The sequence below is a fragment of the Trichoderma breve genome, chromosome 1, assembly GCF_028502605.1.
Source record: "Trichoderma breve strain T069 chromosome 1, whole genome shotgun sequence".
In the NCBI taxonomy this organism is placed as follows: domain Eukaryota; kingdom Fungi; phylum Ascomycota; class Sordariomycetes; order Hypocreales; family Hypocreaceae; genus Trichoderma; species Trichoderma breve.
In genome coordinates, this window is record NC_079232.1 from 1,327,632 (window position 1) to 1,343,385 (window position 15,754).

Consider the following 15,754-nt stretch of genomic DNA (forward strand, 5'->3'; position numbering starts at 1 on the left):
TGTTTATGCTTTCCTCTGCTCTCCTTGCTAGAAGTCCTTAGCAACGGCATTTCTTAACCCACTCGGCGCTACGTGCAAAGGGCAGGCCTCTGCTCACTCTCTTATAGCGGCGATGGCACCGTTCACATCGCATCGAATGAATGTAATGGTAGGTACGGAATTTGATTATAGGGTCAGGTCGGGTGCGAGGACCACGAAAGGGTGAACGATGATCTTCATACCCATGGGCCGCATAGGGATAATGAGGCTCATACTCAAAGCCACGATGTTCAGGAGGAGGGCGACGAGCACGCGAATGCTCTTCTTGGGGAGCACGCCGAAGTTCTTCTCGATGAGCACGTAGAAGTTCATCGTGACGATTACGCTGAAACACTCCTTGACGATAACGCCGAAATTCTTGGAGGAATGCGTCTTCATCTTCATCAAACGGGGAGTCCGCCGGGGTGAGACGGCGGGCTTGGCGAGCACGCTGGCCTTGTGTCTGGGGACGACGTTGCCGGGGGGCTTCCTCCATGTCGTCATCTTCCGACTTGACAGCGGGCGAGACGGCACGACGTTGCTGTTGCTGCTGAGGCCGCTGTCGTTGTTGTTGCCTTTGTTGCCCTTGTGGCCGCTGTTGTTGTTGTTGCTGAGTCTCTTCACGATTAGGTTGAGGAGCGCGTGGGGGCTCTGTTCCAGTCTGAGGCCGGGTAGAAGAGTCGTCATCATCATCTTCTTCTTCTTCTTCTGCATCCTCAACTGTAGGTGCGCGATGAACCAGCTCCTGTTGTCGCTGAGTCTCCTGGGGAGGAACTTGTTGTTGACTTCTGGCTTCCTGTGTAGGAGGCTGCTGTTGTTGTTGCTGCTGCTGTTGCTGCTGCTGCTGTCGCGAGGACTCTTGAAGAGGACCCTGCTGTTGGCGTGAGAGCCCCTGTAGCGGATCTTGTTGCCGTGAGCGCGAGAACTCCTGAGGAGGAGGCTGGTTAGGGTCACGGTGGTAAGGACCCCGCTCGTAAGGATCTCGTTGGTGAGGATCTCGCTGGTAATAGTCCTGCGGGTAACGATCCGGCGGGTAACCATCTTGATAATAAGGATCCCGCTGGTAAGGATCCCGCTGGTACATATCACGAGCGCGATAAGGATGCTGGTAAGACGGCTGCCACGAAGGATCATGCGCTGACTGCGAAACAAATCTCGGATCAGGTCGCTGGGCATGTTGCCGAAGAAGAGCTTCGTCATGGGAGTCATAATAGCGCTCATCAAAACGACCATAGGGATATTCATAAGGAGGGGGCTGTTGATATTCAACAGCATGATCCCTCAAGCTCAATTGACCGAAGTCTTCATAACAAGCAAAAGGGGCAACAGGAAAAGGGACAGGAAAAGGGACAGGGACAGTAGCAGGAGGCAGTGGAGGAGGAGGAGGGCCAGACGAGTAGATGAAGAGATGCCCGGGGTGGAAGGGATTCGGGATGCTTCCATGCGGCGATCCGTTATTCTCCTGATCAGACGTTGGCTTATACACTCCGTCTTCCACTGTGCCCCAGGTTTCTGCTTCGGTGCTTCCCGGTTTGATCGTAGACAGCTTCTTATCAGCGAGGCAAAAGATCAAGAGCTTCGGATCAGTCTCTGCTTTCTCGTCTTCGGCAAGCGATATTTTGGCAGAAGCTCCGTCTATCTTAGCACTCGAAAAGGGTGCGTCTAATACCAAAGTCAGAGATGTTGGGCCTTGAGGTTGTAGACGTAGCACTACATACCTTTCCACTCATTGTTACTATGCTCCAAATAACGAAAGGTTTGGTCCGTAGCAACATAGACAAAGTACACGGTGTCTTTGGCTTGGAAGCTGGCCATGGGGGTTCCAGGAAGAGCTTCAGCGTTTGGGAGTTGAGCAATCTTCCACCCATGTAAGCTGCCATCATCTTCAATTGCGCCGATAGTACCATCGGGATTTTGGTAGAAAACCACGATTGTAAATTCACCACAGGCGACGGCAAGTTGGCTTTTGTCGTGGACTCGGATGTCCAAATCGTCTAGCTCCTCGTCCTCCCAGCGGCTGTCTTCTTCTTCCTCTTCGTCTTCATCATCACCTTCATCCTCAGCTTTCGAGGTCTCTGTGAAGCATTTGAGGGTGTGTGTTTGATCTACAACAAAGATTCTCTATGTTTTTGTCGTATAGTCAGTAATTCTCTTGTGTAAGTGTGTTAGGGTTACGAGTCCTTGGGTACCTTGTAATGCAAGTTCACAAGAGGTGCAGATGTATCACTCCTAACGCCAGTTACTACTTCCACGCGGTCGGTTAATTCAGAACCCGTCCATGTTTCCATAAACAAGGAATTCTTGACCTCATGGAATAGATGAGTTGATTTGCCGTCGGTAGAGGCAGACCCTCCGGCCGCCAACAGGAAGCGGGTAACGTCCTGAAGCCTGCCCATTGCTGTAATGGTCCGGTGAGGCCGATGCTGCTTGTTTTCGGTGCCTTGATATTGGATGAAGTTACGAAGTGACGTCCAACCCAACTCTAATAAGAAAGATCCCTGTGCAACAGGCTAGCTGCTTTTATAATGTGTGTACCCAAAATTTCTGCACGCAACGCAATCTCTTCCCCATTGGGCCACACCAGATGTCACCTTTGGGCTGAAATCCGTTGAGGCTCTTCGGCGGGTCCAACCTCGATGACGTCTCGTCTATCAAATTGTTCCTCGAGCTGGGCAAAGGAAGATTTTTTTTCATCATATGATCCGTGAGCTGGCATTCCCTGGCATTGCCTGGCAAATCAACTCCCGATGCATTGGTTCATATCCTCAAGAGCGGCATGGAAAGAAGCCACACGCTTGATGTGGGCGAGCCTGATGCGTTCTATTTGCTGTTCTTTATCCGAAGGCGTGCGACGAGGCTTCCAATGAGGGCAGTCAAGTCCTTGGAAATGGTGGCAGTGATGCTTTCTAAATGGGCTTCACTCACCGGCAGGGTGGGGGCTGTATACGTGTCACAACATTGCATTTGCAATACGTTATGTGGCTTATGATGTTTCTTGACTTATAGGTTGCATTGCATAGACATTATGTATGTTGGTTGCAAATACACTCACTTATCAGTGCGGCTGAATTGCGAATGCAGAACACTCACCGAGTGGGTTCTGTTTTGGTGAATGAGATGACAACCTGTTCTCGTGGCCTGCATACGTTATGCAAGGCAACTCGACACGTCGATAATGACATATCGGAAGACGGTCGGTAACTCGGGGCTGTACACGGGCCACTCCGTATATCTACTCGGCAAGAGGTAATTGAGGCTCTGTAGGATTCCATCGAAGACATCTCTCATCGGGTGCTAGCCGCCTATATAAACTGGCATATGATCAGTCATAAATACGTTCAGGGCAACCAACACTTCGACTATCTCCTCCCCTGTAATTTATAGCATTCGTTCCCCCGGAAACCGTTCTAGAATCCAATCAAAATCACACTCAAAATTTCAATCAATCTAACTCTCGATTGCAAAGCAATGATCACTCTCCACGATGCCGCTGCCCAGGGCAGTCTTACCCCAGATACCCTTGATCATTACAAATCGGCCTCTCTCCACTTTAACATTGACGAAATCGATCGCAAGGGTCGCACAGCCCTTGCTTATGCTTCTCTAAAGGGCCATATCGACGTTGTCAAGATCTTATTAGGCGAAAATGCGAACGTCAATCATATCAACGACAAGAATCGAACTGCGCTATGGTATGCATCTTTCAGCCACTCTTCCGTCACTCAGCAGCGACGTCGCGAAGTCATCGAGTATCTCTTGCATAAAGGTGCAGATCCCGATGTCCAAGCAATAGATGGCACCACTGCCCTCATGAAGCTCATTGAGCATCGGGATCCCGGTGCCATCAAGCTTCTGACAGACATGGGCGCATCTACTACCATAGGAGTCAAGAAAGGAACAAACCCTGTGACCATTGAAGAGTTCGCAGAGGCCACCAAAGACCCGGCGGTGATTCAGGCCATCAAACAAGATTCATTGCCTGCCAAGAACAGGGATGAAATTGTGACTGAGATTATCAACTACTTCTTCAAGTCCATTGGTTTCATGAATCATACCCTCAAAGGTGCAGTCAAGACAATCTTTGGCATCCAGGGTAACATGAATCAGTCCTTTGGTGTAAGTGAAACAAATCCTCAGTTTACATCTCGTAAATATTGACTTGAGCCTTCTCTTAGTGCGTACCCGAGAACATGCGATCCAACGTCTCGAACGCCGCAGATGCCCCACCCGAAAGGACTGAGGTTCTGAGGAACAGAATCTTCACCGACTCAAACATGACTGATTCTCTCGGCTTCGGAGATCCCCAGCCTCAGTCCCAGTCCCAGCCTCAGCCCCAGTCCCAGACCCCAGATGCCAGAACAGTTGCTCTCCCTCCAGTTACAGATGATGTTCCGAACGACGTTACAAATGATGTTACTTCTGTTCCGCTTGTGTCGGAGATTTCAGAACACACCACGGCAGAAGAATTCCAGGCCAGCATGATGCAGTTTATTGGTGACACCGGACTCGATTATTTCTTTCAAGAGGGTGATGATATCCTAAAAACCATCGCGAGCAAAGCAGTGGAGCTTCAAGGAAAAGAAGACAACTTGCTCAAAAAAGGCAAGGATATCGAGGACATTACGAAGCTTGCTCTTTACCAACCGGTCTTTTATTGCGGTGAGTTTAAACATAGGCATGTTACCAATCAGACGTGCAGCTACTGATCATCACATTGCTCCACACAGACGACAGTGGTTCCATGAAACAAGGCACACGTCAGTCCGACCAGATTGACCTTGTTCGACGAGTCGCTCGAATCTCTACATTGTTGGTACCCGACGGCTTCGGAGCTGGCTTACTCTTCATCAACGACAAACGCGATATGAACCCAAAGCTTAAAGCTGAGGAAGTCGAAGAGATCATGAAGACAACCAAGCTCGGTGGTAAGACCAGGATCGGCACCCAACTCGAACAAAAGATTCTCAAGCCCCTGATCTACGATGTCATCAAGGCGGAGAAAAAGATTGAAAGACCTATTCTCATTTCCTGCATTACGGATGGCTGTGCCAGTGGTGAAACCAGAACCAAGTTCAAGGAGGCAATTGTCAACTGCATTGAATTCCTTACCGAACACGATTACCCTACTCAAAGTACGCCGCTCACTTTAAGCACGCTTGTTGTTACGAACACAGGGCATCGAATGCTAACTGTCGATAGCTGTTCGATTCCAAATTAGTCAGATTGGCAACGATTCCTCTGCCGCGGATTTTCTCCAACAGCTAAAAGAGGATGAGGAACTCAGTGATTGGCTCTACTGCACCACACGTAAGTAGTGTTCCACAACATAGCTGCCCGATAACGAGCGCACGAAAGCTAATATAAGTACAAACCTAAAGAGCGCCTTGATGAAGGATGCAGAGAATTCAACGAGAATGAAGAGGATCTCGAGCGCTGGGTAAGTTGGATTGCAACAGATGCTTAAATACGCCATGATTGTGCTAACGAACCGCGTAGCTTCTGCAAACGCTCATGGGGCCGATTGCCAGCTTGGGAAGCTGCAGCGACTAAATGTATAGGTAGATTTATGTGTTTACTAGGCGCTGAGGAGTTATGGGAGTAAATGGAATCAAACGAGGTGGGACTCGTTGGCAAAAGTTCAGGCGCTATGGTGGGAGTTGGGGGGATTCTTTCTTTGAGACATTCTTTGGTCATACTTTTCTTTTGTCGAAAAGCTTTCTTTCTTTTTCTCTTTCCCCTTCTTGTATTAGTCGTCTTTTTTCTTTTTATCTCAGGACTGCCTACGCTGAAATTTCCTTTACAGCTTGTTTCTTAGTTGAATAACTTAGTTTTCTTTAAGTTAATGATAATGCATTGGTAATATTGAGACACACACTTTGGTCAAGAGCTTTGTGTAGCCCAGGAGCCATCATAGTTTAGTTTTTGAAGTTTATCAATGGTCCCTTCCAATTGTGTGACTTTGTTCATTGAGAATTTTTTGTTATCTGAAACTGTCCTCGGGGTGGCTATATTCAAGGTTTGAGACGCGATAGGCTGATTTTGTTGTCGCCTATATCATCCCCCCAACTTCCCTTCCTTGTCTTCTCTTTCATTACTATTCTTAACCAAAATCTTCGTCTTACGGTCGATTTCAACCATCGCAGCATTGAGTACGCCAAATACCTTTTACCGTTATTATCTCGCAGACTTGGAAAGATGTCAGCCACGGATAACTCCGTATCGTCTGTCGACGACAGGTGCCCACTGACTACATTTTCTACTCTTGACAATCTTTTTGAGAAGTTAGAGACGACAACCAGCCAAGGTCTTATTGTCGACAACGTCAGTCGTCAAACATATGAAAGTATCTGTGCAGAAAGGGCAGAGAGACGTCGCAGGTACCGATTTTTCCTGTACCTTGGCGAAATCCAGGATCTCATCATAACGATGCCAAATCCATGTCATGATGCTGCCAGTCAACATCTCGAGCGCGTCATTGCTCGAAAAATAAACGCAATGGGGTTGAGTGGGGAGTGGCTCCACGAGGGTAGCATAACTTACCTTGAGAGATACAATGGAGAGCTCCTTTCTTCTGGAGAAGCCAATTATGCCGGCCGACCATCTTTTCTTCGGCCCTCAATACATGATTGGCCGACGATTGTTGTCGATTTTGGTCCTTCCAATTCGATGCCACTGCTTAGAAAAAAGGCCAGTTGGTGGTTTAGAGCCTCAAGACACGATGTAAGGGTCGTCCTACTATTCGAGGTGAATACATCCACTGGAGGCATCACCATCGAGCAGTGGAGAGCAGACCCTATTCGTGTCCAAAAGGTTCTTATCAAAAGAGTTATTGATGCATCTGGCACTATCCCAGTAACATCCTATGTGGTGTTTCGCGGCCCACTATGGCTAAATTTTCGGAACCTGTTTCTTCGCCCGCCAAGGAGAGACTCAGGCGAAATGGATGTGGTCATAGGCAATAATGAGTTGCAGCGTCTTGCTAAGGCTACTTGGAGAGCTGCGAGATGAATATGGGAGGCAAAGAGGTTGATTTTTGTTCGGGCGTTGTTGTTGGGAATATAGGAGTATTTCTGTACGTCATATAAGAAAAGCTAAGCTTCTTGTATCGGGTTGATTGAAAGCAACTTGAAATAAGATATAGAAGGGGAAGTCTGTATTACTATATAAATTATCATTCATTCTATAGATGAATTAGTATAGAGGAGTTATGCTATAGAAAAAAATGCTTACAAGACACTAATAACTTATCTTACACAAGATGTTCACATTTTCACACAGACGCTATAGTGTAGTAGATTGATATACCACTAGTAGATAGATGTACCTCTAGTAGACAGAGGTTGATTTAGTATATAAAGGCAGATCTAGTAGATAAACTCAGCGAGGGTCGTAACATTCTATGTCGGAAAAATCATAAATCGGTTTCCTCATATGACTCCCAAGCCTACTCAATCACAAACAGTCGACTCTAGAAACATTGTTAGCTTCATATATATCCGTTCCGGAATGATACTTACTCCAATCATGTCCGCCCTATCCCCCCATTGTCCAAACGATACACCCGCAAACTCAGTCATTCCGTCCTCAATGTCATCCTCATCCCGATCATCGTCATACAACCTCAACTCCTGCATTCTGCTTGGATCTCCCGGTGCAGGTATAAGCACAAGAAGTCGCTTTTTACCAGTTTTGAGCATCTTTTCATCCAGTCTGACAAGGTTGACGTCTTTCAAAGTGTCTACTAGTATAGCCCGTTGCTGTTTTGGCTGCCACTCAACCCAACACTTTTTCTCTTCACTCCAAGCTGGTGGCCTATGAAATTTGAACGCATAGAGCACCTGTCTCCCCGTCCATCTTGGGAAGATAGTCGTTGGCATGATGTCAAACGTCACATTATCCTGATTTGTGGCCTCTTCTGATGACCCTAGAAACACCTTGGCGAAATCACTGTGCTGGAAAAAAGAAAGATACGTGTTGTGTGGCTTGTTTTTCTTTCCAATGGCGCAAAGACGCTTGCCAAAGAAGCCTATGCCTAACCACGCGCATATGGTGCGAAAGACATCTTCGGTAATCTTTGTGCCTCTGCTTCCGCCAGTCTTTATTTTCGGCCTCATATTGCTGGAAAGTAAAAGATGGGTCAGCTCATGCGAGAAATAGCTATAGAGTTCATGCGGGGGATTTATCACAACTTACTGTATACCCACTACCATTGGATGTCCGCCGTAGGGAATCCAGACCGGTGATCCGCTCATGCCTTGTTCTGTCGGTGCTTTGTATTCGACACATTGTTTCCCACTTGACTTGATTGAACCGGAGCTGTGTTGCAGCGGAGAACTTGAAACGTTTCCTCCATAGCCACTGACGTTGGCAAATTTTGAGCCTTGCAAGTTGAAAGAAGAGCTGAGCCCAAGATTCAACCCCAAGCCCTGCCTATTGCTTTCTTTGGTCTTATCCTTCGCTAGCAAGATGATGCCATAGTCATAAGAGCCCTTATCTGGGGCATTGGGCTTGGTCTCGAGAATTTCGATATATTGGGGGCAGATTTTGAATCCAGCAACCTCCTCAGGCTTCGTTTCCTCCTTTTCAGCCCCTTCTCCGGTATTTTTCGTATTCTTCTCGGACTTTGCACAGAAGACTTTCAAGCTCTGGACCGTAACTTTCTGATTATTGATGAGGTTATGGGCGGCAGTCAAGATGACATCGTACGTGCTGCAAGGAAAGTTGACAAAGAACCCCGTGCCATATGTCCGTCCTTCTACATTATCAAAACAGTTAGCCATATAGTCAGTTACAGAAAGATAGATGCCAAAGACACACCGCCAAAGTCACATTGCAGCCTAACAATGCTGTTTTTCAGATCGAAACTGGCCTTGTCAAGACCTTTGTTCACATCGGGCTGCTGATTCTCGGTGCGGCTTCGATGGACAGCGCCAGGGGCTATGATGCGCGGATACTCCATGATGGTGTCCGAGGAGAATTCAATACTGAGTCTGTAGAGCATTTTCACTTGCAAGAAGAGTATGAAAAGGAGTAATATTGAACTGTCGTACAAAGTTTAACCACCAGACTCATTGGATACCTTAGAGACTGCTGCCTTGGACCAATCCATGTATTGCTGCCCAACTCTTACAGCATAACTGCATGCCACGACGTGTTGATCCATTCGCATCGCTAGAGGAGGCTGGGATGCATGACGCAAGGCTATGAAACTCTGTGTTCGCCACTCCGTTGATTGGTCTTGCCAGAGTTGGTCGAGGAGAACCTCACGAGCAGAATAAGCCTCTAGACGAATAGTGGCAACTCGTGTCTTTGTGCTGCTAGTTGGTTGATCCTATCCATCGGCAAGCGATTGACGGTGAATTAGCTTCGCCTGCATTGTAATCAAACTCCTTTCATCTCTATCCGACGGCCGCTTAGGATGATCGATCCTCCTAACCCAATTGCCGTAGCCTTACAGCCCGCTCCGGAGAGCTTGGCCCACTTCTCGAAGCCTATCTCCCCTCCTCCACCAAAAAACCTGAGAGCAACGCCAACGAAAGTAATCATCGTGTCCTTTTTGATCCCCTCGTTCATTCCTATTTCGATCGATCCTTCAACGACAGAAGTGCCTTTGCGGAAATACTTCCGCCTGTCGCTCAACTGTAGTTGAATCGGACCCTTGCAGCCCATGTTAGTTGGGCGAAGCTAGCTCCGACTAGGATCGCCTTTTTACATGCAATCCGACTCTGTTCTGTAAGTGAGCAAATGCGCATCTAGCCCAAATACGCAAGGCGTCGATCATTATACTGTAGAATACGAGATGTCATCTCAGCCTATTCCCCATCCGAGCAGCAAAACACGGCACAGCAGCGCAAGCATCGCTCTTTTAGCTTCTCGCGGAAATCTCATACGGCTCATACAAGCGCCCACCGCTATGTATGTAATTTCAGGGACGCTCACGTCTTTTCTTGATCAACCCCCCCCCCCCCCCCCCCCCCCCTTCCAAATATGCGACGGCGTGTCGTTTGTCGAAGGGGGCCCCCGTTTCCTTTTTTCCTCAAAAAGGGTCAGTAATGATCACCTTCCGGGATTAAAATGGCCCCATTTTCTCACGCCTGCAAGGGCACGACACATTTTGAAGCAAAAGGCGATTGAATCATTCCAATTTCGAAAGAGAGAGCCCTCCCCCCTGTTCGTTGCGGCACTTATCCCAGAGCAGCAAAGAAATAAAGTCAGATACAAGTGGCTCTCCACAGCTGGGATGCTTTGCCGGTAAACGCCCCCCGAAATGTGCTTGCAATTAGCAGGATATCATCCCACTTAGAGCGCGGCGGCACCACTTATGCGTGAGACTTGTTGCCAGATTGTCGAGGACATGGCATATGCCAAGAGGCTTTTGAAACGATTCCACGAGGAGCATCACACGGGTCCACTATACTATATCCCTTAATCATCTCAAGGTGGATTGAGTGCTCTATGACTTGTTTTTTTCGTGAGTATTGACCTTTTCGGCAATTGTATCTGTAAGCCAACAACTAGAGAGAGTGTAAAAAAAAAGACGCGTCTTACCACCCCCCGATGCCCCAGACCTCTGGCAATATTCCGTGCTAGGGGGGTGGAGGAGAAGGAGGGGAGACACACGGGCCTCGTGGTCCTAGCATTCGGTAAGTTTTGAAGAAAGCACAGACAACAAAAAGAAAGGGCAATGACAGCCGAAGAGCCGACTCCGTGTCATTGGGAGGAGATATGGGAGGAGATACCGATCACGGAGTCATAGCTGTAGTAGCATTGTTCAGCGTACCTTGATAACCAGGAAAAAATGGACTGGCCCGTGACCATGTCCAAGATGCTGGCCATGCTGGGGGCAAAGATGGCCAGAGTGTCCTTTGGCACGGCAGATTCCGCAACCATCGTCGTCTCACCACTGTATACGGTTCCCCAAACAAAAAGTGTACGGCATGGCACGAGTCATGGGGCTCCTGGAGAGAACGGTCCGGCTCCAGCAGCCAGATTGACGGTGCTTTTCATTGTGACGCTGCACCTGTACCCATGACGATGGGAGTATCGTAGCATCTGTTGAATTGACCTTCCTTTGTCCTCCTAATCATGGGAAGAGATAACGCCTTCGGTCCGCTCAAGTCGCGCATTGTGGAGTAGCTTTGCAGCTGATGGTGGTGTATACATGCCATGCAAGATGGAGAAATAGGCTGTTCGATGTGATGATGTGTGGGAAGGAATCTCACTCGACTGGATCGACACGAACTCCGTACTGGGCGAATCTCCATCTCCCCTTTCGTTTGCCGACGTCTATGCTTCCCAACCGCATGCCGCCGGGAAATGATCCAAGTGGGCAGAATCATCCCCTTTCCCACCTCGCGTCGATCCTTAGCAATCCAGCGCAATATCGGGCTCATCTTGAGCGCCGGTACTGCGAGAGAGATCTCGCGCTTACGTGATGGGCGAGATCACAATTGCGCGGGCGAGTCGGAACAATTCAAGAACGAAGTGAGGTCCAGACCACCCTCTGCTCCCTCCCACCCCCCCTTCTTGAGGCAGCCCCCATGTGCTGATTTTCCAATATTACAGGGCCATCAGCAGATTTGATGGGCAGGACAGCCTGGAAGTAGCCCGAAAGTTCCGTAGACTGCTGTTTCCGTGCCCTCCCTTTTGGTGAAGATCCTTGCAGGAAGCGGTACGAGAACAGGGCAGTATATACAAGCAAGCACGGTAATCGTAGCACGACTGTCCGTGGCCTTGGCCGGAGGTTTGGGTAAGATAGTCTCCGGTCCCAGGTGAGAGCGTATAATACCAAGTATTCGCTCACCTTCCCAGGATGACAGTCCTAAAGACAGTGGTCCCAAAGCGGGTTGCAAGCTGCAACATGAGCCTCTCGCTTCCACGTGGGGATCAACTGCGCTACAACGCTGCCGTGTGGTTGTCGGCCTCGACGCTTTGCTGGATCCGGGATCTGTCATGGTCAGGGTTAGTTGAAAGTGAGCCGGGGGTTGCTTGCAGGCTTATAACACTCGCATACCTAGTAAGTGGCATTTCCCCATGCGAGCACTAGCACCATCACGACACTGTACATACATACACAGCCTATGGGCCATGGACGATATGGCCAGGGGGGAGAAACTGTCAATCCTGGGCGTGGGCGCGGTCAGGTCAGGATGATGCCTGTGCTCGTTTGGATAAAAAGACCCATAGCCCACCTGCAGGGCTCATCACAGCCAAGGGCCAAAAGGACGCTACTTCGTGCTGGCAACTGCGAGCACGTTGATATTATATGCGCCGTAATCTGATGCTGCAAGCAGCGAAAGAGGTTTATGTCAGGGTGCTGGTGTGAGTAGCATTCCAGCGTATCAAATTTCCTGGCGTTGAAAGATGTGAGAGCATCATGATCATGGGACACAAGCAAAGGCGTCGAAAAGGGAAGTTGCCGAGAGCGGCGAGCAAATGAAATGAGCCATGAGGGGATTAAAACAAGAGGAAAGAGAGTGAAGAAGAAAAAAAAGAGCGCAGATGCCGCAGCAAAGCCGTGATGATGATTAATACATGGAACGTTGACAGCAAATAGGGTTAAGGCTCTAAGAGCACGATCAATGGCAATAGCCTGCCCTTCGCAGCTGCTGCGACTCTGCAACTGCACGAGAGTTTCCGGCTGAATGGTTCTGGCGGATCGGCCCGTGCACTCACAAGTCACAACTCGAAGTCGCGGAAGCCCGGCTGCGTTGCCCCGGGCCGTGGGATCGTCCGCAGGAGGCGGCATGTAATTGAATTTGATGTAAATGTGCAGTAGCTGTACAGTACGAGTAGTTGTACAGTATGATCAATGTATAATAATAAGCGCGGGTGAAGAAGATAATGACCATGCCCAGGACAGGCAAGGCAAGACAACCTTGAAAGCAAGACAAGGCATAGGAACAGGAACACAGCCGGATGCCGTGCCGCGCCCTGCAATTGAAATCAAAGTCGTATTGGGTTCATGTTGACAATGGCCAGCCGGGTCTGGAGCCTTGAACTGCATTCCGAGAACGTTGACATCAATGCCGCTACTCGTACGAGTTATCAGCCGCAATGACTCGAGCGGCAATCCATCACAAACCCCCGGCTGTGCTGTCTGCTCCTGTACGTGCTTTGTCATTGCCCAGACGGAGTAATACAGTGCCGCATACATACACCAACAGGAACTGCACGCTCTTACTGTACAGCCCGGCTGTGCCCCTTGCCGGGCGTGACCAAGGCCTGAGGCAAGGAAGCGGGCACCGGGTTGCTGCGCCGCCCTGGAGGGGTCTTGGGGGTCGTTTATCAAAGGTGTATCTACCATATGATGATGACTTCGAATCCAATTCCATATTCGTTTTGTCTGTGAATTACGTGTGCAGGGTAGCCAGCCGTTTTGGCGTGAGTTGACGCTGGGACACAGGGCAACAACAAGGATGAAACAGCGCACTACCAAATCACACTCCATCCTACACCAAGTTCCGTTTATACGGGTACCCAGTTCAACTGCATACACACGTTGTGTAAGTCGAGTAGCACACACACTCATACGCACAAGTTGGTGACGAGGCCATCGTCATCGCCGTCTAACGGGCACTGCTCCCGGCGAACCTCTTTTGTCTGTGCTGCCGCACCCAAATCCCGTAGGGCTGTGCCCGGCAAAGCAACATGCAAGGCTGCATGAATGGCCCTTTCCATCTGATCTTCTAGAAGCTGACTCTGACACCAGCCTGAATTTCGCTTCAAGCCATGGGCATGCATGTATGCGGACTAGTCCTTTCTGCGAACCCAGATCTAGCGGAATGGCGGTAAGGGGACGGTAAGGCTGTCCATGGCGTTACACTCGCTTTCTCGATGCATTGGCGAGAACAGCAACATCAATGGCGTATCATACACGTGCCTACATGTATATGATGTACTGTATGCACGATGACTGCACGCACGCAAAGTACATTCCTCATTTTGAAAGGACCATGGAGCACAATACAGCTCCGAACACGAGAGAGGGTATTCGCCCGGATCTGTTGCGATCCGAAACTCGTAAACTCCTACTGCCCTTGGCGGGGGGCGCAATGCGCAATACGCGATACGACGACAAGCCAACTCTAAGTCGCCGGTTTGTTTCGCGGGACTACAAAAGTACGGCTTGATCCTTCGTCACAGACTCCGTCAGGACGGGACGACGCCATAGGACGCCGGCTCCTTTGGCGGCCAGGCACCCGCAAAAAATGACTGGACGGCCCGTGAGAGGCTAATAAACCGTCTGAAAATGAATAGGCGATCCGGAGATGCTTGTGACGGAGGCCTGTATGAGTATTTTTTTTTTTTTTTTTTTTTGTTGCGATGCAGACGTCATTGCCACTTGGAAGGATGAGTGTATACTGTGGCCATCAGGCTGGAATGAGTGTAATGTTGCATCGCTCGAGTTCCCTCCAGGCACCTGCTTTTCCAGTGATTCGTCGAGGCAAAATCAAATAGAGTGAATATGTAATTTTGTTCCTGCCTAGGCAAGACGGTTCATGAATCAGTCATCCGGCAGTCATGCTCATCCGCAGCGAGCGTGCATTTGGGATCTGACAGGCGAGGTCGCCGGCTGTAGGCCAAGGCCGAGCTGCCTTGCGCTTGATACTTGGTAGGTTGCCGGGCTCCGTATCGAGTCAAAGTTGCGATGCGGTCTTCTTGGAGAACTCAAATTCGAGTTCAACGATCAACAAGGAGCTCAATACCGTAGATAGGGTAATTTGCAACATTCGAATTTCGCCGTCCGGTAATACCTGCGACGATGATGATGACGGGTGCTAAAAGCTTGAACCTTGAAGCATGGATGAATTGATATGAAGGTTCCAGGAACACCAGACAAGCACGAGTGCTAAAACAACCTAAACAGACAAGGTACCTCGCCTAAGCGAACTGTGCCAGGCGATACATCCTGTTCCGCCCTGCCCATCGTGGGGGACGCTATTATGTACTCTGCTATGCTCTCAACTGCTATTGATGTTATGCGCTGCCTGTGCCTTGTGCCTGTCAGTTATCACGGAACCTGGAAAGAGGCTCCAAACAAGGCAAAAATGGATCAAGCGCAATTTCCTCGTGCTTACTGTGCAGCCCGGCTTTCGCAGGGCCAAGCCCGATTACGTTGCGTCCGTCCAGGCGCGGCATCTCGATTGTGCAAACAAAACAGCCGCGGGCGAGATATGCGGCGGCGGCGCCTACAACATCCGTGATAGCAACGACAACAGCGGCAGCGGCAGCAACAGCAACAGCGATCCCGAGTGAACCTAGCGAAAAACGAACGAAGAAACCCCGTGAGATGGGCGGTGCGCGTGGCCCCTTTTCCGGAATCAAGTGCTGACGCCTTGTGAGGCTGGTGAAGCGAATCATCATCAATCGTCCCCCCAAGCGAGTACCTGTAGACGAGGGCAGATGCTCTTTCAAACTCCCGTCACTTCACTGGAAACTTCTAATTACATTACAATGGATGGTCTCCTCCATACTAACGACACAGTAAGCACAAGCTTGCCGAAGCGAGGCCAGCAAATCAAGTACCGCCCCCCTCCGCGCGGCTCGCTTGCCATTGGGCCGCTATTTTTATCCCCCCAGAAAAACCTTACCCTAAGAGAGAGGCCGAGGGCTGTTTGGTGAGCTTCGCGGCGCTTACGGAGGTGGGAACCCATGAGCTCTTTTTTATTTCCAATGCGGTTTTTGTCTTTGTTGTGTTTAATCAAGCAAATGAGATTGGACGTCTTGACGGGTA

The 15,754-nt window shown here is 49.4% G+C and overlaps 3 protein-coding genes across 3 annotated transcripts; 1 reads left to right on the forward strand and 2 right to left on the reverse strand.

The window, feature by feature from the left end:
- Nucleotides 1–165: 165 nt before the first annotated feature.
- Nucleotides 166–2,414, reverse strand: T069G_00436 (uncharacterized protein; the record flags this gene model as incomplete). The annotated part of the gene is made up of 4 exons (XM_056167646.1): nucleotides 166–1,093; nucleotides 1,161–1,680; nucleotides 1,737–2,139; nucleotides 2,208–2,414. 4 exons carry the CDS (start codon nucleotides 2,412–2,414, stop codon nucleotides 166–168), a joined length of 2,058 nt encoding a protein of 685 aa, XP_056032962.1.
- Nucleotides 2,415–3,486: 1,072 nt separating this feature from the next.
- Nucleotides 3,487–5,568, forward strand: T069G_00437 (ankyrin repeats (3 copies) domain-containing protein; the record flags this gene model as incomplete). The annotated part of the gene is made up of 6 exons (XM_056167647.1): nucleotides 3,487–4,134; nucleotides 4,194–4,677; nucleotides 4,746–5,150; nucleotides 5,218–5,325; nucleotides 5,397–5,455; nucleotides 5,515–5,568. The coding sequence occupies 6 exons, from the start codon at nucleotides 3,487–3,489 to the stop codon at nucleotides 5,566–5,568; spliced, it is 1,758 nt and encodes a 585-aa protein (XP_056032963.1).
- A 1,894-nt stretch (nucleotides 5,569–7,462) lies between these two features.
- T069G_00438 (uncharacterized protein) lies at nucleotides 7,463–8,977 on the reverse strand (the record flags this gene model as incomplete). The annotated part of the gene is made up of 4 exons (XM_056167648.1): nucleotides 7,463–7,486; nucleotides 7,536–8,136; nucleotides 8,212–8,773; nucleotides 8,836–8,977. 4 exons carry the CDS (start codon nucleotides 8,975–8,977, stop codon nucleotides 7,463–7,465), a joined length of 1,329 nt encoding a protein of 442 aa, XP_056032964.1.
- Nucleotides 8,978–15,754: the final 6,777 nt, after the last annotated feature.